Source organism: Microcaecilia unicolor, chromosome 2 (genome assembly GCF_901765095.1).
Source record: "Microcaecilia unicolor chromosome 2, aMicUni1.1, whole genome shotgun sequence".
NCBI lineage: Eukaryota > Metazoa > Chordata > Amphibia > Gymnophiona > Siphonopidae > Microcaecilia > Microcaecilia unicolor.
In genome coordinates this window covers 129892676-129917967 of record NC_044032.1, presented here as the reverse complement: position 1 = coordinate 129917967, position 25292 = coordinate 129892676, and the positions used below count along the sequence as shown (strand labels likewise).

The 25292-nt window shown below is 44.1% G+C and overlaps 1 protein-coding gene across 1 annotated transcript in view; it reads left to right on the top strand.

Moving 5' to 3' along the window:
* LOC115463100 (baculoviral IAP repeat-containing protein 1-like) overlaps positions 1–19461 on the top strand; it is a 141990-nt gene extending 122529 nt beyond the window's left edge. Inside the window, 3 exon segments of the mRNA XM_030193312.1 lie at positions 4134–4220; positions 8161–8325; positions 16995–19461. Coding sequence (XP_030049172.1) covers positions 4134–4220; positions 8161–8325; positions 16995–17359 — 617 coding nt within the window. The 3' untranslated portion in view covers positions 17360–19461.
* Positions 19462–25292: the final 5831 nt, after the last annotated feature.

Here is a 25292-nt window from a genome sequence, read left to right as displayed (position 1 = left end):
GGTGTGGGAGAAGAGAAACCCCAAAGATGTTATAAATTCAGTGACTGAAAACTATTGCCTGCCTGTTGGATTTTGTTTCTGTAATGGATAACACTAGAAAGTGAACCCACTGTAAAGTAATTCATATTGCACATGCACCTTAGTAAACATTTGTTTTTGGAACAAGCCTAACCTTCTATGGCTGTGCGATTTGTGCCTAGAGGTAGAGATACAAAAGAAGCACAGACCCTAATGCTCTGGAAAATTGTTCTCCCATCCCAGGGCACAAGATGGCTTTGAATCTCCAGCTGTGCCTTTGTGTCTATTATGGCATAAGGAGGGGAGAGGGGGAGCCATTCCCCAGGTGCTGGACTGATGAGAGTGCCATGCCATACCTCTGGAGCAAAGCTGGGAGTTGAGTGCCTGCCACAAACCACGCCAAGGTCCTGCCAAGTCATATACATAGTAACATAGTAGATGACGGCAGAAAAAGACCTGCACGGTCCATCCAGTCTGCCCAAGAAGATAAATTCATATGTGCTACTTTTTTATTTGTACTGTCCTCTTCAGGGCACAGACCGTATAAGTCTGCACAGCACTATCCCCGCCTCCCAACTACCAGTCCCGCCTCCCACCACCAGCTCCTTGCCCCTGCTTAACAGGATCCTGTGCAAAGGAGGTACTGGGTTGTGGCCAAACCTCCAGCATGTGTAAGGGCTGGGATACTTTTAGAGTTTACAATTTATTAACATTTGCTATACTGCCTGGCTTTGCAGATCTTGGCAAAAAAGAACGCCAATGAAAGGAAAGAACATCCATACCACAGCAATCATAACAACAAAAGGTAAACATCTAATAAACCTCTCGCCTCCACGAGTGCATATACCAAAGGCAATCTAAAAAAAAATAAGCCTTAAGCTGTCCTTTAAACCTCTTTAACAAACTCTCAAGAGCAGACAAGGAGACCATTCCACATTGTAGGTGCCAAATTAAAAAAATGCACCCTAGATGGCGCTAGGACTTCCAACCTTAAATCTGCCACCATCCTCAACAGTCTGCATGGCTCATAAGGGATGACCAAATCAGCAAGGGAGGTGGGAACTTTTCATAATCAGCCCTGTGCACTAACACAAGAGTCTTAAACCTAACCTCGTAATACACAGATAATCCCTCCACCCCACCTTCCCCAACATCGAATGGCAGTATTCTGAAGGGTCTGCATCAATTTCAAATTGGTCTGAGTAATTCCTGCACATTCTACATTGCCATAATCAGCACAAGATAGTAACAAGGCATAGATCACTGTATGCAATGCCTCAAAAAAGTGTCAGACATAGTGAAGTTAGTGTAATACAAAAATACTCTCTTTTCACAACAGCAGAAATCTGAAGTGCATACAAAGCTTTAGTAAGGGCCTCTTAAAATTTTGAACATAAAGTATAAAACTTTGAAAATCAATCCGAAGAGGGAATGGGAGCCAATGTAATTGTTTTAATAGAGGTGTAACTCTATGAAAGTTTGTTTCAAATAAAATAATTTTTGCCACCACATATTTTAGAAGTTGAGCCCTCCTTAAAGATATTTTTGTCAAACCAAAATACTACACATGACAATGATGGATTGAGCTATTCTTTTAAAATCATTAGTCCCCAAATAATTATGAATTTGGTAGAGAAACGTTTCCCAAAAGCAGCTCTAAGGGGTCATTTTACCAAGCTGTGGTAAAAAGTGGCCTTGTGCACCTTTGCAAGGGTTTTTCCTGCAGGCTAAAACCATTTTTACTGTAGGGGTAAAATGACCAGTTTTCCATTTTTTAAATTAATGGCCATGTGCTAATGTTGCCGTTAGCACACAGCCATTAAAAAATATTATCACATGAGCACTTACTGTCACCTGTTGGAGTGGAGGAGTAGCTTAGTGGTTCGTGAAGTGGGCTTTGATGCTGGGGAACTGGGTTGGATTCCCACTGCAGCTCCTTATGACTCTGGGCAATTCACTTAACCCTCCATTGCCCCAGCTACAAAATAAGTATCTGTATATAATATGCAAACTGCTTTGATTGTAACCACAGAAAGGCAGTATATCGTCCCCATCCCTATTTTGTAGGCAGTAAGGGCTCACATGGCATCCTGTGCTAATCAGTTAGGGGCCCTTGTACTAAGACATGCCCAAAAGTGGCCTGCTCTGGCATAGGTTCATGTTTTTGATGTGTGCTGGTCCATTTCCTCAGAGCTTTTGGCAAAAGGCATGTTTTTAATGTGCCAGAAAATGGGCGTGTGGCAAAATGAAAACCAGCATGCATCCATTTTCGGCCTGAGACCTTACCGCCACCTACTGACTTAGCAGTAAGGTCTCACACGCTAACTGGGTGGTAAGCATCCAGTGCGCATCAATTACTGTCGGATAAGCGCCTCTTGGTAGAAAGTAGAAAATATTTTCTACCGTATGTTTTGGGTGCACGTCAAAAATGGAATTGCTGCCCAGGGCATGTGGTAGCCAGATGGTAGTGCCAATTTGATGTGCATTGGACGCACGTAGACCCCTATGCACCTTAGTAAAAGGGCCCTTTAGTGCATTTAGCTGTAGGGTAAAAGATTTCATCTAATTTAAAATCATATTAAGGCATATTTAGTTTTGATAAGCTTTGGTGATTATCGCCCAAACATCATCCACATTAATATTATAGGATAAATTCAATGCCCAAATTTCCATTCCTAGTGAACTAAGAAATACATGAAATAAAATGGATGAGAGAGATGAGCCCTGGGGAAGATCACAACCAGGACTCTGTGTTTTTGATGTTTCTCCATTTCTCCTAACTATAAAATTTAGATTTTTTAAAAATTGAGAAAACCAGTCCTAAGAAGGACTCTCCATGCCCATTGTGTGTGACTGGATTCTGCTAGGGTTACTTTCTGTGGAAGAATCTGTAGCAGTCTGGTTTGTTCTGTTTTCCCAGTAGGAGTTGTATTGGGCAGTGGTGTAGCCACAGGTGGGCCAGGGCCCACCTAATTTGGACTTAAGCCCACTCAAAACCCTGCCAGCTGAAGGCTTCTTCCTCCTTGACCAACCAGCGCTTTTCCAAATGGCAGCCAGCACCACTTGCCTCAAGCTGATCCAAAAGCAGCCCCTCTGCACATGCTCAGTTTTTGCGCATCTGCTAAATAGTAGTAGTAGTAGTAGTAGTAGTTGTAATGTGTAATCACTGAGCATATGTGGGCTGCTGGCGTCATCGTCGACTCCAGACAAGTACTGCTGGCTGCTGTTTGGAGTAGTGCTAGCTGCCTGAGGAGGAAATCTTTCCCTGGCGGGGTTTGGGGATCCCACCAGTTCAGGTATTTAATATTTTGGGTTTGCGGGCAACTGGTGGGGGGCAAAGAGGCAGTCAGAAGAGAGCAGGGCTTGGAGGAGAGAATTTCGTGCCTGCCCACTTTGGGCTCAGGCCCACCTAAAATAGGCCATCTGGCATTGGGGTTCTTGGGCATGGTAACAGCTTCCTGTTAAGGAGGGGCAAGGGCTTGGCAGGACCTTGGTATGGTATGTGAATCTTGGCAGTTAATGCTGTCATGGAATGCTTTTTGCATGGTTTTCTATTACTTCATAAAGTTCCTAGCAGTGAAGGAAAGTTGTGTTGCTGTAAATGGTATATAATGTCCAATTATGTATTAGGTTTGAACCCTGATTCTTAACTATGTAGAAATTCTTATGCCACTGCTTCTATACAGCTCTCTCCCTCCTATTCTCTCCGGTTTCTTCCTTGCATCCTGCCAGTGTCTTGAATCACATTTTACACTACAGAGATCTGTGTTGCACTATGCAGGCAAAGTAGTTGATCTGAGTTGGGCAGTAGAGGTTCTGTGGGCAGGAAGAGTGGATTAGAGAAGCACTGGGCCCACCACGCCAGCAGTTATGCAGTCCTACTGTCAGCAGGGATTGGGTGGCTGGGAGAGAGGTCAGGCACAAACAGAAACATTAATCCAGAACTAGAGAAATTCGCTGTGTGCAAATGCAAACATTGGTCCCCGGGCACTGGAGACCATTGCTGCACCACCAAATAAGGATTGCACACATTACAATAATATCAACACAATGAGAAATAGAGTTTTAATATATGACTCATTTAAAAATGTCTGTAAACCTATTTTTTCTTCTAGCTTCTGCATTGCCGCATTTTACATCTCTTAAGGTATTAATCCTCTCTAGTCAACATGTCAGTAATAAGGAAGCCTTGAAGATGATTGGTATGGTTTGCTTTTTATTATTATTTTAAATCTTTTACCTGCCTTTCTCCCTCAGAGGTTTCTGTTGCTTCCCCAGCACCAAAGACATGCACCTGTAGCTTAGAGAGTGTAGTGTCCAGGAGGATTCTAAGTGGAAGAATCAAAAGGGGATCCTTTGTTCAATGTCAGTCGCTGGCTAGCAGGGTCTCCACAAGGGCAGCTTCTGTCCTCTCTCTTTTGCCTGGGGCCTGAGCACACCATTTGAACAGTGTGCCCATACTCAGCAGGTTCTCAATCTGGCTTGTACACAGTACTAGAGATAGGTAAACCCTTCAATAATATAGGAAGGAACAATGTACAGTCATTTATGACTGTAGTTACTTAGCTGGCAAAGAAATGTAACTGAAAATAGAAGGGAAGTATTTTGTTCTTCATTGATTGAAATGTTTGGGTTCTTTTTTAGGAGCTATAGGGGTCCTTTTACAAACCTGCAGCAAAAACTGGCCTTAGCGTGTCCTTACACAGGTCTTTCTGTGCACCAAGGCCAGTATTTACCGCAGCTGGAATATAGCTATTTTCCATTAATGGCCAGGCGCTAATGTTGCCACTAGTGCGTGGGCCCTTAATGCCACCTATTTGATAGGTGGTAAGGTCTCATATGCTAATCAGTTAGGAGACGCTAATGTCAACTCACTAAGGGCCTCTTTTACCAAAGTGAATGAGCTTTGTCGGCATTGCCAAGCCAGGATTGCTAGCACGGTTAGTGCAGAAATGCCTACTTTCCACCCCCACACATGCCTCCTCCATGAAATAAAATATATATATACTAGTAAAAAAAGGCCCGTTTCTGACACAAATGAAATGGGCGCTAGCAAGGTTTTCCTGGGAGTGTGTGTGTGTGAGAGTGACAGTGTGAGAGAGAGAGTGAATGTGCGAGTGTGTATGTGTGACAGAGAGAGACTGAGATTGGATGCAAGTGTGTCTCTGAGAGAGAGAGTGTGTGTGTGAGAATGAGAGTGTGTGTGTGAGAATGAGAGTGTGTGCCATGGCCCCCCTCCCTCCCTCCCTCCCTCCCTCCCTCCAAGTTTCAGGGTCCCCCCTCCCTCCCTCCGAGTTCCAGGGCCATCCCTCCTCCCTCCCTCCCTCCCTCCCTCCCTCCCTCTAAGTTTCAGGGTCCCCCTCCCTCTGTCTCTCCAAGTTTCAGGGTCCCCCTCCCTCCTCCCTCCCAGTTCCAGGGTCTTCGTCCCTCCCTTCCTCCCTCCCTCCCTTCCAGTTCCAGCACCCCTCCCTCCGAATTTTAGAAGTCATCTTCACTTACCAAATCGGGGTTACAGCGGCCGTCAGCAGCGGTACAAGGTGTGCAGGCTTGGCCCTTCTCTCTCTCTCAGCTCTGGTCGTCCCGCCCTCATTTCCTGTTTCCGCAAGGGCGGGACCAAAGCTGAGAGAGAAAGAAGGGCTGAGCCTGCACGCCTTTTACCGCTGCTGGCGGCCGCCGTAACCCCAACTTGGTAAGTGAAGATGACTTCTAAAATTCGGAGGGAGGTGGGCTGGAACTGGAAGGGAGGGAGGGAGGAAGGGAGGGACGACGACACCCTCATGCGTGTGATGTCGCGTTCCGTTGCCTGGCAACTCTGCAGCGTTCCCTTCTAGTGATTGGTCACTGCTGCTTACGAACCCGGAAGTACGTGACGTCACTACAGGAGATGGATACAGGCTTACAGGCAGCACGAACCCTTCAAAGCTTTACTGCCACGAAGTCAGCTTCAGAACGTTGGAGGTGCTTTTTATTATATAGGATATATTTTTAGCGAATGGTGTGGGCGCGCAGATTGCACAGTTACCATGGGACACCTTAAGCTGTGGTAAGCACGTGTTAGTAAAAGGACCCTACAGTATTTTGTTAAGGAAAGATTAAAATAAGGAAGACAAATCTGTTTGCATTTGGGAAACCTGGGTTGAATTTGGCCTGGCTTGGCATTCAGTTAGGATTTTAATTTATCTAAGATGTTTGATCTGGGAGAAAATTTACACTAAACTTCTGGATAGCATGCAATAATTTATTTCAAGCAAGCCTGAAATAGATTTTAAACCAAAATTTTCAAAACTGCTGCAAATAGCACTTTAAACAGTAGTCACTTTTATCAACCTTTTCAAAGCGTATTTACCTAATTTAGGGCCTCTTTTATCAAGCTGCGCTAGCAGCTCCCAGTGTGGTAAAGCCAACAAAGCCCATTCACTAGCGGGATATAATAAAAGAGGCCCTTAGGGAGAATAAGACTTGGAAACATAAATTTAAGAATGTTCCTTCCTTTTACCGCCACCTCAAGCCTATCCTTATATTACAGTCAATGGGTCCAAAATCTAGGCCCAAACAACTCCCAGCAGATCTAGCTTTTGGGATATGCATAAGGGTAATGTGCATATTTTGGAAATTGTGAAAACATAACCTAGTGGGAGTTCTCAAGGAGGGTTTTTTGAACCACTTGCATATGAAAAATGAAATTGCATACTCTGTTTTTCTACAGTATAGCCTTTAATTGATGCTGTCAGATTTTAAGTTGCGGTATATTAAGCAATATTGAACATTTTCAGTGAATAGGCCCCTACGCAGACCGACCAACACTATGCATAGCACAAGTTAGTTACTCTATCTTATTCAGCAATAATGATTTTCTTGTTTTTAATCAATCATTGATACTACTAATTGACTAATTGTCATCGCTGACATCCAAATGAGTGACTGAAGAGCTAGCTAATCCATCATAAGGATCTTACATGACTTTAGCCCTTATGAACATTGTATATTCCCTGGCAGTAGTTTCATGGCTCAAAAGGGTTACCATATGGCTCCAGAAAAAAGGGGAGAGACTGAGTGCAGATCTTACATCCATTGAATGCAATGCAAGTAAAACCCAGACTGGTTCAATCTGGCCTCCTTTTTCTGGAGCCATATGTAAAACATTCTTTCAGAAAGAAGTTAGTTCCTAGAAAATGGTCAATCCTGTGTTAGAATGACCAAATTATTTTAGAAGTTTTTCTCTTACCTTGAAATTTTGATGGGTCTTTGAAAAACCTCTCTAGCTTACTGAAGAGTGGCTGTTTCGTTCTTTTGCCCACTCAAACACAAAATAGGCTAAGTATCATTTTGAAAGGATGAATACTGTTCTGCATGAGTAGCATCTACAAGCCTTATGATATGAAATGGTGCATTATGGCCATATCACATATTAAGCTAATTTTCAGAACTGGAACTAGCTTTTTCATAAGTTAATGTCTTGCCCAAGAAACTGTACTTTTTGTTTTTGGGCTACTTCCATAAAGTAGGTATTAGTGTAATTACTTAAGAACATTAGAATAGCCATACTGGGTCAGACCAATGGTTCATCTAGCCCAGTATCCTGTTTCCAACAGTGGCTAATCCAAGTCACAAGTACCTGGCAGAAACCCAAATAGTAGCAACATTCCATGCTAGTAATCCCAGGACAAGCAATGGCTTCCCCATGTCTGTCTCAATAGCGGACTATGGACTTTTCCTCCAGGAACTTGTCCAACCCCCTTTTAAAGCCAAATACTTGACTGATACAAATCTCATGAGCCACATCCTCAAATGATGTGTAGAATTTATCATCAGTTTGTTGTCGGTGCTCATTGGCCTCATTGGAGGTACCCCTTTCCCTGTTGATCATATACTGACACTGGGACTTATGCTTATGAAGGCTAGTTTGGTTATTTCTGGAGAATACAGCCAAGATACAGTGCTGCATTATTATCCAAATAGACAGTATACATTGGTCCCTACACTGACTTTAGGTTCCATTTAGGCCTCCTGTCTGACAGCATAGAATGAAGAGATATAAAAAAGGTAAAGAGATTTGAGTGTAGTGCTAATTTTTCTTTTAATAAATTCACAACCTACTTGTAATATGTAAATGTAAAATAAACAAAAATCTGCTTTACACAGCAAATGTCTTAGGTTCTCTTGTACATCTGGAGGAGCTAGAACTTCCTGAAGGAACGGCAACACTCCATGCTGCAAAATCAATTATACATCAGTTTCCCCACCTACCTCGTCTTAAATTCCTAAAATTTAACAATTCTTTGGATGATGAGAGCATTATGGAATTGGGTAAGTTACCATGAAACTTAAGGTATTAACCACATCTTTGTAATATATTACAATCTTGGGATAAATCTGCATTGTTTGCCCCCAAACTGTGCTTTGCTAAAATCTACATATAAAGGGCGGGATCTTTCTGCATGTAAAACATATTTTCCATTGACAAGCAGAAATGAGTGGCACATGAGTGGGTGATACCATCTGATGGCACCAGGACAGAACTGCTCTTCCACAGCTCAGAAATTAGAAGACAATTCTATAAAGGGGTCTTCTTTCCTTTATAGAATACTAGCATAGCAAAGCAAATACGTGTGAATATATTTTAGGCAGTACCATGGCCGTGCCTAGGGTCTCTGGTGCCCCCCTGCAGACTATCAGTTGGCGCCCTCCCCCACCCCGTGTGGCACAAGATGCAAAGGAAATAGAAGCTGAAAGATGGAGTGCATCTTTGTGGGATTGCTGAACAAATAGAGGGTTTACAACCACTTAGCTTTTCGTGCTTTCATGTTCACGAAATTAGTAATTAAATCTTTGATATCTAACTGGGAACATATATCATTCTCAATAGCAATCATGGCAAGGCTTACAAGCCTTTCTTGCGAAATACTAGATCGCAAATAATCCTATATAATAATTCTCACTTCCAACAGGATGTGCCTGGGACCGTGCCTCTCTCGGAGGTGGTCTGCTAGGCAGGCACGCACTGACGTCAGTGACAGCTGATACCAAAGCAAGGGGAGGAGTAGGGAAACACACGGATCGTGTTTCCCTACTCCTTCCCCTGTGTTACAGCCCACTGCACCCCCCGCGACCCAGTTGACCCCCCTTCTCGGCGAAAACCGTCCCCCGCCGCCGTCCAGTACCTGTGCTGACGGGGAACCCCTTCGTGCCGTTGCTTCTTCAATGATCTTCGGTTCAAGTTTCTCTGCGTGCGTCTGATGTCAGATGCACGCAGAGCAACTTGGACACAAAATCATTGAAGAAGCAACACCTCGAAGGCCAGCACAGGACTTCTGCTGATGGGGGTTGGGGTTCCCCCGTCAGCACAGGTACTGGACGGCGGCGGGGGACGGTTTTCGCCGAGAAGGGGGGTCAACTGGGTCGCAGAAAGGGGGGGTGAAAACGGAGGGACGGCAGAGTCTGGAACAGCGAGGGAGGGAGGGTGGGGGATGGCCTTGCTAGTGCCCGTTTCCTTCCCTTTTGAAACAGGCATTTTTTACAAGTTTTTTATGATTTTTAACCGTGAAAATGATCACTCACCACTTGCCACACTGACAGGAATTGTCAGCAATATTCTTTGAAACAAACTGCTATACGTTGCAAAATAAGATAGCAGATGTAAATTCTCAAAGTGGACATATTCCAAACACTAAAATGAAAATAAAATGATTTTTCTCTACCTTTGTTGTCTGGTGACTTTCTGATCATTGTTAAGTCTCTGACTCTAAATTTTAGCAATTTCATTAAAGCAAAATATATTTTCACATATCACAGACTCTTCCTATCCAAGGAGAATCTTTTATATAAAAACAAACACCAAAAAAAGAATCAGATTTTCACTTACCAGCTCTTCTACACTACGTCAGCTAAACTTCCTCTAAAACTACTGTTGGAACCATCAGCCAATGAAATGGCTTTTAGCTGTAGCTATCCGGTTACCTGATAATTATGCAAACATCATTCCAGTCATGCCTCTCTCGGTGTACAAGCTCAGAGAAAAAAACCCAAAAACTTTGAACCACTTACAGATTTTAACAATTACACTATTTAGTTTTTATTTCTCCCCAGTCTCACTTGCACACCTCCCTCCAAACCTGGCTGTTTTCTTTAATTTGAATGTTGTTCAAGCTCACCCTGAATGAGGAGTTCATCCCACACCAAAGACAAAAATAGCACTGGTTGTATTCTTTCAAACAACTTCAGCAGAGCCTGCCTGCCTCAGTGAGCACTGCGGTTGAAGAGGGGAGGGCAGGGGAGAGAGGAGAATCACAGCTTCAGGTAAAACATTTTGCAAGTGAGCTGACCTCAGGAAAAAGGTGCTGGTAGGCGCCCTCCAGAGGACGGCGCCCCCCTGCGGTGCTTACCCCGCTTACTGTGTAGGCACGGCCCTGGGCAGTACCACTTACAGCACTCATAGCAGTGGCATAACTAGGTGAGGCCACGGGGGCCTGGGCCCCTCAAATTTGCTCTGGGCCCCTGGTTGGCTGGCGGGGGTCCCCAACCCCTGCCAGCTGATGACTTCGTCCAGCGCTTATCTGCAGCGGTGCTGGCACATTACCTGCTCTGCTCTCTCTTCCTTTCGTGTTGGGCACGCTCCTTTTAGTGAAATTGAGCATTCTCAGTTTCACTAAAAGGAGCGTTCCGGATGCGAGAGGAAGAGAGAGCAGGGCAGGCAATGTGGTGGTGCCAGAGACCAGCGCTGAACAAAATCTTCAGTTGGCGGGGGTTGGGGACTCCCACCAGCCAAGATGTACAGTGGTGGCAGTGGGCGGCAGAGGGGGGGCAGTGAGGCGACGGGAGGGGGGGTGGCAGCAGAAGAGGGCAGTGACCAAAATATCCCCCCCCCCCCACCTTGGGCTCTGGCCCTCTCCCACTTCGAGATCTGGCTATGCCCCTGACTCATAGTGGAGACGTAGCCTAGTGGTTAGAGTAGTAGGCTGTGAACCAGTGAGACTGCATTCAGATCCCACTGACACTCCTTGTGGCCTTGGACAAACCACTTAACAATCCATTGTCTTAAATTGTAAGCTCTCTAGGGATAGGGAAATACCTACTATACCTGAATGTAACTCATCTTCAACTACCACTGGAAAAGTGTGAGCTAAATACTAACTGGCTGATATTTAAAGCGATTTAAGCAGGTAGGAGCTTCTCCAGCCTGTTTAAATCACTTACCACCGCCTAAGTGGTGATATTCAGCAGCACTTAACTAGACAGTGCCACTGAATATCACTACAGACCGCCTAACGAAAAAGTGGGCAGGTCAGGGGCTGCATTGGGGATGGCGTTAAAGAGGAGCCAGGAGTTATGCAGGTGCCAGTAATATCAGGGCCAGTGCTAGGGTCTCTGGTGCCCCCCCCCCCCCGCAAACTATTAATTGGTGCCCCCCTCCATCCAGCATCATCTCCTTTCTCTATTCTCCCTCCCCCCTTCTACCACCCAGCCCCCTTTTTCAGCCCAGTGCCTTAAGGAAGACCCTTGCCACAAGCGAGCTGCTGAAACATGGCCCATGTCAGGTCCCTAAATAAAGTTTGTTGTCTACCCATTCTTAAAGACCCTTGATGCTTTATTTGGTTTGTTGGCTGCTTTTTGCAGTGGATTCCTTCTTCTCTGCTGTCTGAGAACCAGAGAAACAAGGGTTCAAATCCTACTGCCACTTGGACAAGTCACTTAACCCTTATTGCTTCAGGTACAAACTTAAGACTGTAAGCCCTTCATGGACAGGAAAATATCTAATGTACTTTAAAGTAACTCATCTACTACTGATAAGAGCATTAGCTAAATCAAAATCCGCAATTCATTACCATACATATTGTGAATGAATACAAAACCCTACAAAAGTCATTCAGGACCTATAAGGCAATTCTACCATACTATACAGCACTAAATTCCAGGAGTCACACAAGGGTCTACCCAGGAAAAGGCAGCATTGTACATATTGCAGTGGGCAGTACAATATCAATACACCTATTGGGAAAACTAATGGATTAGTACCGGTCATTCAATGCCATTTTCACACATGCAGAATACAAATAGACCTTCACAAAGTATAGAATAACTAGTCACAAACTAAAAATAGAAATAAACTGAACACCCAGGAAGCCAGACTGCATATAGTGCAACACCAAAGAAAGAGAAACAGTGATGCATTGCTCCCTATACTGTTCAAACTATAAAGTCAACAGATGTAACCTTCAAAAACTGACACATTCCAATCAGTATATTACAGATTAACAAACAAAAACAAATAATCTAATATAATAAAATGCACCGTGAACGTTCTAATGAGGACAACGTTCTGAAGCCATCTGACGTCACTCCCTGAGTCCCTGGCTGTAGGGTTTGTGGCGTTCGTGGTGTGAAGCCACCCAGCCGTCTCTGCCCCGCCCTCGCGTCTAAACAAACAAATCCGGAAGCGAAGCGTCAGGGAAGGAGGCGGCGCTCCCGACGTCTAGCCTTCCCTTCGCTGTGTTCCGCCTTCAAAAAAAGGCGGAACACAGCGAAGGGAAAGCTAGACGTCGGGAGCGCCGCCTCCTTCCCTGACGCTTCGCTGCCGGAAACGCCACGGAGGTAAAGTTAAAAAGAATAAAAAAAACAAAAAAGGGATGCATGGATGCGAAGGGGGGGGGGGGGGAGAAGAGGGCGGGCCAGGCTGGGACATGGGAGAGAGAGGAGCATGGATGCGAGGGGGGCCATGGAAGGGAGAGAGGGGACTTGCTGGAAAAGGATGAATGGAGGCAGCAGGGGACAGAGGAGCATGGATTGGGAGGGCAGGGCTCAGGGAAAGAGGGAAATTGCTGAAAAGGGATGAATGGAGGGGGCAAGGGACAGAGGAGCATGGATGGGCATGGATTGGGAGGGCAGGACTCAGGGAGAGAGGGAAATTGCTGGATAGGGATGAATAGAGGGGACAGATGGGCATGGATGGATATGGATTGCAGGGCAGGCCTCAGGCAGAGAGGGCAATTGCTGGATAGGGATGAATGGAGGGGCCAGGTGACAGAGGGGCATGGATTGGAAGGGCAGGACTCAGGGAGAGGGGACTTGCTGGATAGGGATGAATGGAGGGGACAGATGGGCATGGATGGATATGGATTGCAGGGCAGGCCTCAGGCAGAGAGGGGAAATGCTGGATAGGGATGAATGGAGGGGGCAGGGGACAGAGGAGCATGGATGGGCATGGATTGGGAGGGCAGGACTCAGGGAGAGAGGGAAATTGCTGGATAGGGATGAATAGAGGGGACAGATGGGCATGGATGGATATGGATTGCAGGGCAGGCCTAAGGGAGAGAGGGCAATTGCTGGATAGTGATGAATGGAGGGGCCAGGTGACAGAGGAGCATGGATGGGCATGGATTGGAAGGGCAGGACTCAGGGAGAGGGGAATTGCTGGATAGGGATGAATGGAGGGGACAGATGGGCATGGATGGATATGGATTGCAGGGCAGGCCTCAGGCAGAGAGGGGAAATGCAGGATAGGGATGAATGGAGGAGGCAGGTGACAGAGAAACATGGATGACCATGGATTGGGAGGGCAGGGCTCAGGGAGAGACTCACTCTCTCTCTCACACACTCACACTTTCACTCTGACTCTCAAACAGTCACTCTCACATACACTCTCCCAAACATACACACTCCGAGGAAAACCTTGCTAGCGCCCGTTTCATTTGTGTCAGAAACGGGCCTTTTTTACTAGTGGAAAATAAGACAATACCTTTTTATTGGATTAATTGAATACATTTTTGACTAGCTTTCAGAGGTCAAAACCACCTTCTTCAGGTCAGGTTTTGGCTTCTGAAAGCTAGTCAAAAAAATATATTGAATTAGTCCAATGATAAAGTATCACCTAATTTTTCTGTCTTTTCTTTTATTGTAATTTATTAGTCATTACACTGGACTAACTTGGCTACCACACTACTTCACCCTAAATTAAAATTATTTTCTTCTACTTTTGTTGTCTGGCCATTTAATTTTTCTAATCATTTAGGTCTCAATTTGTGGTTACTGCTTTCTTGGCTCTGTTTGCAGGGTCTCCTGTTCATTTTGTTTTTCTCTCTCCTCCTGTCTTCTTCACATCCTCCACTACATCTCTAACACTGATCCTTTTCTTTTAGCTTTTTTTTCTATTTTTCAGCCTCTCTGCCCATTCAGATTGAATTCATTCTTAAATCTCCTTTTTTTTTATTCGCATCTACCTACAGCTTTCCATATTTTTTCCTCACCTAGGCCATCCCATTCCCTTTCCTTTTATTCCCCAGTCTTTCATTTACTCTTCCATCTCTCCCCTTGCAAACCATTATTATTATTATTAGCATTTGTATAGCGCTACCAGACGCACGCAGCGCTGAACACCTGACATAAAGAGACAGTCCCTGCTCAAAAGAGCTTACAAACTATGACTTTTATCAGTGTACTGCATCTTCTTAGTGAAACCTCTTAAAGCGACCCAAGTTGTATTCTAACCATTGAATGCAAATGTAACAGCGGTGGGGGGAAGAGGGGTTGGTGGTTGAGAGGCTAGGATGGGGGAGGGCAGACTTATACGGGGTCTGTGCCAGAGCCAGTGATGGGAGGCGGGACTGGTGGTTGGGAGGCGGGAAATACTGCTGGACAGACTTATACAGTCTGTGCCCTGAAAAAGACAGGTACAAATCAAGGTAAGGTATACACATATGAGTTTATCGTGGGCAGACTAGATGGACCGTGCAGGTCTTTTTCTGCCGTCATCTACTATGTTACTATGTTGTTGTCGCTAAAGTATCCATCATCCAACGGCACTTCTCACTTTATAACCCGACAGGGAGCCCCCATTTCGCAATTGCTGCGTCAGGGGGAATTTCCAAAGTTATTCTTCACAAAATTGCATCCACTGCCATAACGCTCCATCTAAGATGGAAACGGAGCGTTATGGCAGTGGATGCAATTTTGTGAATAACTTTGGAAATTCCCCCTGACGCAGCAATTGCGAAACGGGGGCTCCCTGTCGGGTTATAAAGTGAGAAGTGCCGTTGGATGATGGATACTTTAGCGACAATATTGAGCTAAGTGATTTGGGGCAACTTATTGATAAACTCTGTTACATTTGCATTCAATGGTTAGAATACAACTTGGGTCACTTTAAGAGGTTTCACTAAGAAGATACAGTACATTGATAAAAGTCATAGTGGACACACAAAGCAGACAGCAGATTACAAACAGTATTGATGAGAAACAGTATATATATGTGGAGTTTTTTTTTTGAAGCTACACGATGGCATGCTGAGCTCTAGCCCTATAGTTCGCTGAGGTGGACTGGCGGGGCGGCAACTCTTGAGGCTTTTTTTCTCCACATTAGAAATATTTGATTAGCTGCTGCCTGGGTGGGAGTTCCACGGTATATTCACACAGGGAGTGTGAGCCTGTGTTGGAATTACAAAAGTAGCAATACCATATTTCTTTTTTATTTTCAGGAGTCCACTTAACTTTTTAAATAATTTCTATGGTTTACTCCTTGCTATGGTCACCATGGCCTATTCCTGCACCTGGGTGTTATCACCTGAAGTGTTTTCACTATCGCTACTCCTATCTTTTGCCCTACAGTTTAAACTTAAAGCCAGGCATCTTTTTATCCTGGGCAATCAATTTGGACTAAATTCAGTAAATGACACCCAAATTTGACTGCCCCAAAAAATGCACACTGAGTGCTATTCTAAAAATGGCACTATACCCCATTTTCAGTTGTGGTAAATGATTTGCATGCGCATCTGTATAGAATAGTGCTTAGCAAGATGTGCACATAAATTCAAATTGTTGCCAATTAACACCAATAATTGATTGTGCCCTCTTATTGGTACTACTAGGTTTATGAATTGTGTTCACAATTTTAAGCGCCATTTATATAATTTCCCTGTATATATTTTGCTTGTTCCCTTCTTCCTATACTTTTATTATGGTGGTCACCTTGCTGTGATTTGGTATAGATGTTGGATACACAGAGGTCATCATGTGAAGGCAAACAGACTCTAAAGACCTCCTATAATGTAATTTTCACAGTTTAGCAGCCTTTAAAGTCTATGGAAACATTTAGGGCCAGATTTAGTAAATATTACCCAATATTAGGTGCCAGAAAGATCCACACTAAACTCACATTTTAGGAAGGGCGCTCCAAGTGCCCTTTACAGAATAATGTGTAGCACTGATTCCTGTGCCCAACTTTGGGCACATGGACGTAAGCCTATTGAAACCTGGTGTAAATCTTTGCGCTCAACTGATGCAAATAACACTGGACCTATGTTTGGGGAATAACCCCCTTTTGAGTTGCATGCTAAACAATTTAGGCATGTAATGTTATAGAATAGCATGCAAATGTCCTAAGAAAAGCCCAGTGCTCTAAAGTTGTCAAACACACAGTAAACAACTATCTACGAACATGGACCTCCGTGGCCATCGTCCTGTGAGAGATATTTATGATTAAGATAAGTTTTGATGAAAAAAGAAAAATATTAAAAGTTTATCTATCAAATGTTTCATGGGCCAACGAAGAAATGTGTGAGTTGCAAGGCTATTGTACTTTGTGTGAAATGAGTCATCCCTGAGGTCCGTTAGTAGATAGCTGTTTTCTATATGTTTGACAACTTTAGAGCACTGGGTTTTTTATAATTACATTCATAGAATAGCGTGAAGCAGATGTGTATGCAAATCCTAATTAGTGTCAATTAATGTCAATAACAGTTCATTATCCAATTAGTTTGCACAGGAATCTGGGATCCATGCCCAAATTTGAGTGCCATTTACTGAATCCAGGGGATAATGTACAAAAATGGTGGCTGCCTGACAATGGTGGTGAGAGGGATGATTTTATGAAGTTACAAATACCAAAGCATTTAAAATGTGTGACAATTTCATGTATGCTACTTTTTCCAGCACTTATTTAAAACCTATGAAACACTACTCTATGTCTTATTCTCTCTTAAATTCAGCAAAAGCAGCCAAGGATGGCTATCTTCAAAACCTTCAAAATCTCTGGCTCGTCATCTGTAATGACGTTACAGAAGTTGGATGGAGAAACTTCTTTAAAACTCTGGACAACCTGCCAAACTTGGCTGAACTGAATGTGTGTAAATTGTTTACTCATCAAATCAAATGTCATGCCACAACAGTGATGGCTTTTGTTCAGTGTGTCTCTAAGCTGCCCAGCCTTGTAACAATTCAAATATACGGTTGGCTGCTTGATGACGATGATCTTGAAATGTTTAACAACATGAAGCAGCAGCATCCAAACTCAAAGAGCTTAATTATTGCAAGGCACTGGACATTACCACTTCCTCCTACATTACAGGAATAGATGAAATAATCACAATGTATGAAGCTATACCCATGAAAATAAGATTAAAAAGCCTAAGACTAATGTATATTTTTAGGCACATTTCATAATGTATGAAAGTACCTATAGGTTTTGGTAGTTTGTCTCTATGCCACTGCTTCTCAACCAGTGTGCCTTGGGAGCGTCCTTGGTGATGAATAGGGATATGGCTAGGCATAAGTGTGGAGGAGTAAGCCTGATGGTTAGATCAGAGGGCTGAGAGCCAGGGGAAACCAGGGTTCAAATACCACTGATGCTTGGGTAAATCACTTAATCCTCCATTACCTTAGCAAAATGAACTACTCACTATACAGAAGCGACCCAAGTTTACTCAACAGAAACACCTCCACCCCCCTTCTTGTGTGTCTCTGCTACTGGTTTCAATTTGATCTTTGAAAATATGGGGTTCTGCAGTTTCACAAGAGCTGTTGGTCCCATATGCTTAAATAGAACAGGGTACACAGGTAAAAAGTACTACTCTCCTCCTGTTGGTGAAAGGTTGTGGAGTTGACAATCATGCAGAATTTGGTTTGGTGTGGAACAACGATTCAACAAACACACGTGTGCCACAAAATAAAAAAAGGTTGAGATGTACTACCCTATGCTTATCTTTGTGTTACTCTCTACTTCAACAGAATTGCTTTGGAAAAAGTATCTAAAATTATATTTATCTGTTTATAATTCTGCATATAAAATATAATGCAGACCCAGATCCTTGCAAATCTCACTGCTCATCAAGGCTGTTTATACCCTGCATGGTGTCAAAATAACCATACAAAGAATCATGTACAACCCCTCCCCCAAATATTACACCTAGTAGAGGATCAATAGAAATATTGAATAACCAAACAATGAAATACATTTACTTGGTGTTATACTGAAAGCAAAAAAGCAATTTATGTGCAAAACGCTGATGGATACTGATTTTAGATTTTTAGAAATAGGGTAATATATATTCTACATTATATGGACTCCCAATTTTTTATAGTTTGACTATAGACTTTATATGATCAATCACTCCAGCCCAGTGCACATTTATTCTGACAATCCTGAAAGCCTAACTAGCTGTGTGACTCAAGCACTGGGTGCGAGTAATTGCTCTAAGCCAATATCGTTGTCTATGCTTCTGCAGATTCAATTACAGCTCCCACCATACTACAACAAAGCTGTCAGCTCTGCTGAAACTGAACCCCCCCTCTATATTTTAGTTTTAAAATAGATTTTGGTTCTACAGCCGATTCTAGGCAGCGAGAATTATTTAATCTGAAATATCACACTAAACTAGCCTTCAAGGAATGATACTGATCTTAATGACATTCCACAAGACCAATGTACTAATTTTGTGTCCATGGGGAAATAATGCATTTGGCTCTTGTTAAAATATGTTCATTTAACAGCATCTGGTTCAGTAAGATGAGTCATAAGCTGAAATGTCATTGATAAAATTAAGGGAGTCATTTAATAACAGCATACTGTACCTTTACCATGCATTATCTGCAAGCTAAGTGGATTTTCACAGTTATATACAAGATAAATTAGAATCATTTCTAGCCATGGATTAATATTGCACTGGCAATTTGAAGGTGTGAAATTTTGACTTTCAAAGAGTTTAAATGTGCAATGATTATATTGGATGAGACTTTTTGTCCATTATGAAATTAATTCAATTATTGGGCTGTAGTCACATATGAGCACATTTTACTATACAACTGAATATATTTTTGAAGCGTGGTTTGTATTATTCGATGTTGACTTCTATTTCAATATCCTCCGGTTATGTAAAGATTCACACATCCATTTTAAGCAATTGGCCCTCTGGTAAATAATGCATAATAGCGTTGGCAAGTGCTATTAATAAATGACCCCCTAAGTTCTGACAGTCTCTATAGTAAAAAGAAACATCAAATATTGCTTTTGGGGAATAGAGTATGAAAACAGAAAAAGGGACTACCGATTTTGAGAGTGAAGGAAATGGCTGTTGCTGTTCTTCTTTGAGACTATTAAGAATGAGAATTTGTGGCATGTGATTCATGTATACTGAGCATTGTGGTAATAACCAGAATAAAGCTTACACCTTATTTTGATTCATTTGTGTGGCAACTCATTTTTATTCAATGATATTTCAAGCCAATTTATTTTTTGAGGAAGTGGTCTCAAATTCTCACAAATGCTAGCTGGTAATGAATATTGTGTTGATCTCTAATTACTGAATACTTCAGGGAACAATTACCTAGGAAGTTCATAGAGACCACATGTAGTGTCTGAATGCAGAGTAAATCTGAGGAACTTGCAAGAGAGCAGATCTTGTTGCACACCGATATGAATTTATAATCATGATTTTCATAACAAATCATATAATCAAGGCTGTGTGACGATTTCCATCACAATACACGTACTATTTGGTTATTCAAACTGTATTCAAATAAGGCAAGCACACTTAGGAGACCTTTGACTAAGCTATGGTAAAAAGTGGCCCTAGCAAGCCCTTAAGGCAGCTCTTTCCTGTGCACCAAGGCCATTTTTACCGCAGCCAGAAAATGGTTGATTTTCCATATTAATGGCCATGTGCTAGTGTTGCCATTAGCATGTGGTCATTAAAAAAAAAAAAGTTAGTGCATGAGCACTTATCGACACGTACTTTGTAAGCAGTTAAGGGTTCACGTGCGAATCCTGCGCTAATCAGTTAGCGAGCAGTAATGTAGATGTACTAACTGATTAGCACAGAAATGCCCACTCTGCCCCCTCCATGGAAAAATGAAAACTATTTTTTAGCATGCAGATTAGGAACTTACCTGAGTGTGTACCGTGGTAAGCCCTTTTAAGCTGTGGTAAACACTTGTAGTGCTTACTGCAGCTTAGTAAAAAGGCCTCTCAGTCTGAACTAGCATAGCTTGTACTACTTTTTTGTATATATTTGTTTTTATTTCAGAAAAACATAGATAAGAATACAATACAAAATCCCTCAACAACAGTAAATGGCACACTGTGAATCTTCAGCATGCAGTTAACAAGGCATACAAGGTGACTACACAACCCCCCTCCCCCATCCAAACCAGCCCTCTGCAAGCCCGCCCCCCCCCCCATCCTCCCAACCCACCCTGAACAAAATATCACTGAGTGATGGGAGCCAAGTCTAAACAGAGTCAGATTAAAAGGTCCAACCACGTAGCTAGTTAGGAAGGACCAGCTATTCATTCAAGCCAGTTGATATAAGCCTCCCAGCTCTTACGGAACTGAGGCAGCGTATTGCAGCGAAGGGCTGTAAGTTAGACTTCAAGCAGACATAGTTCACTTTGAGTTGTACCTGAAGATCAGGGAGATCCTGCTGCTTCCAAGCTGAAGCTAACACCAGATGACCAGCATTAGACATCTGGTGCACCAAGTGGCGCGGATGTGTTCAATTCTGGTCGCCGCATCTCAAGAAAGATATAGTAGAATTGGAAAAGGTGCAGAGAAGGGCGACTAAAATGATAGCGGGGATGGGATGACTTCCCTATGAAGAAAGATTAAGGAGGCTAGAGCTATTCAGCTTGGAGAAGAGACGGCCGAGGGGAGACATGATAGAGGTATATAAAATAATGAGTGGAGTGGAACAGGTGGATGTGAAGCGTCTGTTCACGCTTTCCAAAAATACTAGGACTAGGGGGCATGCGATGAAACTACAGTGTAGTAAATTTAAAACAAATCAGAGAAAATGTTTCTTCACCCAACTTATAATTAAACTCTGGAATTCGTTGCCGGAGAAAGTGGTGAAGGCGGTTAGCTTAGCAGAGTTTAAAAAGGGATTGGACGGTTCCCTAAAGGACAAGTCCATAAACCGCTACTAAATGGACTTGGGAAAAATCCACAATTCCAGGAATAACATGTATAGAATGTTTGTACGTTTGGGAAGCTTGCCAGGTGCCCTTGGCCTGGATTGGCCGCTGTCGTGGACGGGATTGCTGGGCTCAATGGACCCTTGGTCTTTTCCCAGTATGGCATTACTTATGTACTTATGAACTCGCAGCTCCGGAGGCCAAACAGTAAGGACAGCCAAGAGCTCAGAAATCCAGTCAAAGATCTACTCCCAGTAAACCTGGGCCTTAGGGCAAGACCACCATATGTGTAGAAAAGTCCCTTGTTCCCCGCAATTATGCCAACATAAATCTGAGCTCCTCCCATCTAGCCTTCAAGCACACTGGCATATAGTACCATCATCTTATACCCATTCTCCACCGTATTGCTAGCAACAGACAAAGATTGCGATAAACCCCTTCCCATTCCTTAGCCAAATACTGCACCCCAGGAAATCCTCCCACTGCTGGGTATATTCCACTGGTGGAGGAATCTGGCCCAATAAAGCTGTATAAAATCTGAATATACTCCCTCACCCACTACTCCCATTCATGGCATGCTCAAGGGGGTAAGTGCTAAAAGAAACTCTCCATTGGTTCTTTGTTGAATAAAATCCATCACCTGCTAATAAGGACGAACATCCCACTGCCCTAACTGAAACTCCACCAGTTCCTTAAACTCTACCAACTCCGGAGTCACGTGATGTGTTAGAGGGAGCAGGACGCGTGCTTTGCTCTCTCTGAGGGAAATCAGGCCCAAAATTGCTATTTGACCCGAAAATCAGATCCAGAGTGACCTTAATTTGTTGGGGCATAAGGGGACCGCATGGACAAATTTGTAGAATCCTCCCCGAGACCTATGGCGAGCAGAAGCGCTAAACGGGAGAAAGAAAAACCACGAGCATGCGACGAGCCGCCAGAACGTAAAAAACCGCTAAGCGGGAACGGAGGGTTTACAAAAGAACAACTCGAGCAGCTTACCGCCGCGGTGGAAGCAGCTTTGGAACCACGACTCGCCAAACTTTCCAACCAGTTCGCTAGCTTTGAAGCAGCGCAACAAGCTCTTGAACGCCGGACTGGAGAACTCGAGCAACGGGTCTCAGACATGGAAGACGCAGCGGCATCCACCCCCCAGGGTATTGAGCAGCTTCAGCAAACAGTAGCCTCCCTATCGGCGAAAATGGACGACTTGGAAAACAGATCACGGCGCTCCAACTTACGATTGATTGGGATACCGGAGTCGGTGGGAGACAGAGTACTTGCGGCTGAGCTGGAAACTTGGTTAAAAGCGGAATTCGCGCTATCAGACCACGCGGGACCATTAAGCCTGGAGCGGGCACATAGAATCGGGAGGCCCCAAGATGGCCGTGCAGGACCGCGCACGGTGATCATTAAAATACACAATTACATCCACAAGGTGGAAATCCTTAATGGCTTTCGGATGAAACGCGAAACTACAAATTTTAAGGGTGGCGCAGTGCGCATCTTCCAAGATTACTCGGCAGCGCTTCAAGAGAAACGAAAGACATTTTCGGCCACGTGCAGCCGCCTCCATGATCTGAACATTCATTTCATGCTGATCTACCCCGCTATCCTAAAGATAAAGAGGAATGGAAGCTGGCAATCTTTTACTTCAGCCTCTGCTGCAAGAGAATTTGTGGCTGGACTCGAACACCAAGGATCCAACAACCAAGAGGAGCCTCCTGTGTGATGAACTATCTGGTCTCTGGCTACAAGGGCTAGGACTTTGGCATTTGGGCATGATAAGTAACAGTAGCAGTGATATCTATAGAGGATACGTTAAATGTACAAAAATGCTTGTTTCATATATTAGGGTCTAATGTTATTGCTTGTTAGGGCGTGGTTTTCCCCAAACATCTAGGTGATTCCACAGTTGTGTGTCATGTGGGGGTTGGGGGTTGAGGGGGGGAAGGGAGGGGTATGGGAGGAGGGTGGTCTGGGGCACGGGGGGGAGGGAAGGGAAGAGCACATGGGGTTAATAGAGGGAAGGGATAGGGGGAGAGTTATTAATCATTGTAAGTTCATGGTGAGAGTGTGTGAGTACATGGGTGAAAGGCGGATGCCATCAATTGTGGATTTGGATCCTGGAAGGGAATCCCTGCTCTGTGTGGAGGTGGATCCCCCGGGGGGAGGGGCTGGCCCCTGGGGGTGGCTAATGTACATTACCGCTACCATAGTCAATGAAACCCCGGTGACTGGCTGACCACTCACAGTTTAAAATAGCTTCTTGGAACGTTTCAGGGATCACGTCACCGGTGAAGCGTTATAAAATTCTGACACAGTTGAGACGAAAGGGCGTCACAATAGCATGTCTCCAGGAGACCAAGCTCACGGACATAGAACATCAGAAATTGAAGCAGCTCTGGGTAGGCGAGTGCTTTTACTCCTCCTCGGGGGGTAAGAAAAGTGGGGTTGCCATACTGATTAAAAAAGGCCTTCCCTGTCAGCCCAAACTGGTTTATAAAGATACTGAGGGTCGAATAGTATTGCTACAGTTGAATTACCAGGGCCTGAAATTCTATTTATGCGCAGTGTATGGCCCCAATGACTACAGCCCAACCTTCTTTCAAACACTTACATCATTGGGGTTTCAACATGCAGACGCCCCTTGGATATGGGCAGGGGACTTCAATCAAGTATTGAATCCGGCCCTGGATAGATCTTCTCTCAGGGCGATCCCAGGGTTAGGGAGCGGGAAGGGCATCCCGGCGCTATGTCACCAACTTCAGTTAGTAGACCCCTGGCGGGTGCACAATCCTACTACTCGAGACTATACACATCAGTCCAAAGTTCACCAAACCTGGTCAAGAATTGATTACATTCTAGTCTCCCAAGCATGGTATTTCAGGGTTAGGAAAGTAGAAATGGGACCGATGGCGATTTCTGACCATGCGATGATCTGGTTAGTACTGGACCTGGCTGTGGGCCCACCGGGGGTAAGGTCCTGGAGATTCCCATCATATCTACACCAGGACAAGCAATTTTCTAGAAGCACCGCGGACCAAAGTGGCAATTTTATATTGATACAAATGCTGACATCGTGTTGACTCGTCCATTACATTCTGGGAGGCTGTCATGAGAGGGGAGGTGATGCGTATCTAAGTGCGAGGGCCAAGAGACTAGCTTCAGGGGTACTCCGCTTAGAAGAGGAGTATAGGCAATCAAAAAAAAGTATATCGCGCTCCCTTCCTGCGTAAATAAAGAAAAAAAATGGTATGCTTCCCTGGTGGCACTCAACTCCTTCTCCATGAACAAGCCCAGAAACATCTATTGGCAGGCAGGCTAAAATTTCAATGTTTTGTAAACAAATCGGGTAGATTAATTGGCAAGAGTAGCACGTCGTATAAACCGCGTCAGTTATCCCCACGATTGTCAATCAGGGGGGGGCCCCGGGTCCCACCCCACAAGCATATTTGGATGGGTTTCGATCCTTTTTGAGGACATGTATGCCACTGGGTGACCGCGAACTTGGGCCCTCGCCATGGGATTATCTTGAAGATGCGGGGATGCCTAAGTTGAGGGTAGAAGTACAACAGGCGCTATCTGCTCCAATACAAGGGGTAGAGGTGCAAAAAGTCATCAAGACATTGAAGTTGGGCTCTGCTCCTGGGGCTGATGGATTCTCTAATGAATACTTCAAAATTTTAGCACCTCAGATCTGTGGCCCCATGGTGGCTTATTATGATGAGGTGATAGAGAGGGGGTACTTTTCTAGGGGAGAAAATGAAGCCCTTATTACATTGATACCTAAACCTGGCAAGCCATCGGATCAGATGGAGTCCTATCGACCTATATCCCTGCTTAACGTGGATATAAAAATTTTGGCCAGAGTCTTAGCAGATAGGCTAGCAATCCACATTCCATCCCTAGTGGGGGAACACCAGGTGGGGTTTGTAAGGGGCCGACAAGCGGTCACTCATGTAAGAAAGGTGCTGCTAGCTACAGCCTACAGCCAGGTTGCTGGAGACCCCCTGCTTTTGGTGAGTCTCGACGCAGCCAAGGCCTTTGATAAAGTGAACTGGGACTACTTATTCCATGTCTTAGAGTTTATCGGAGTGGGA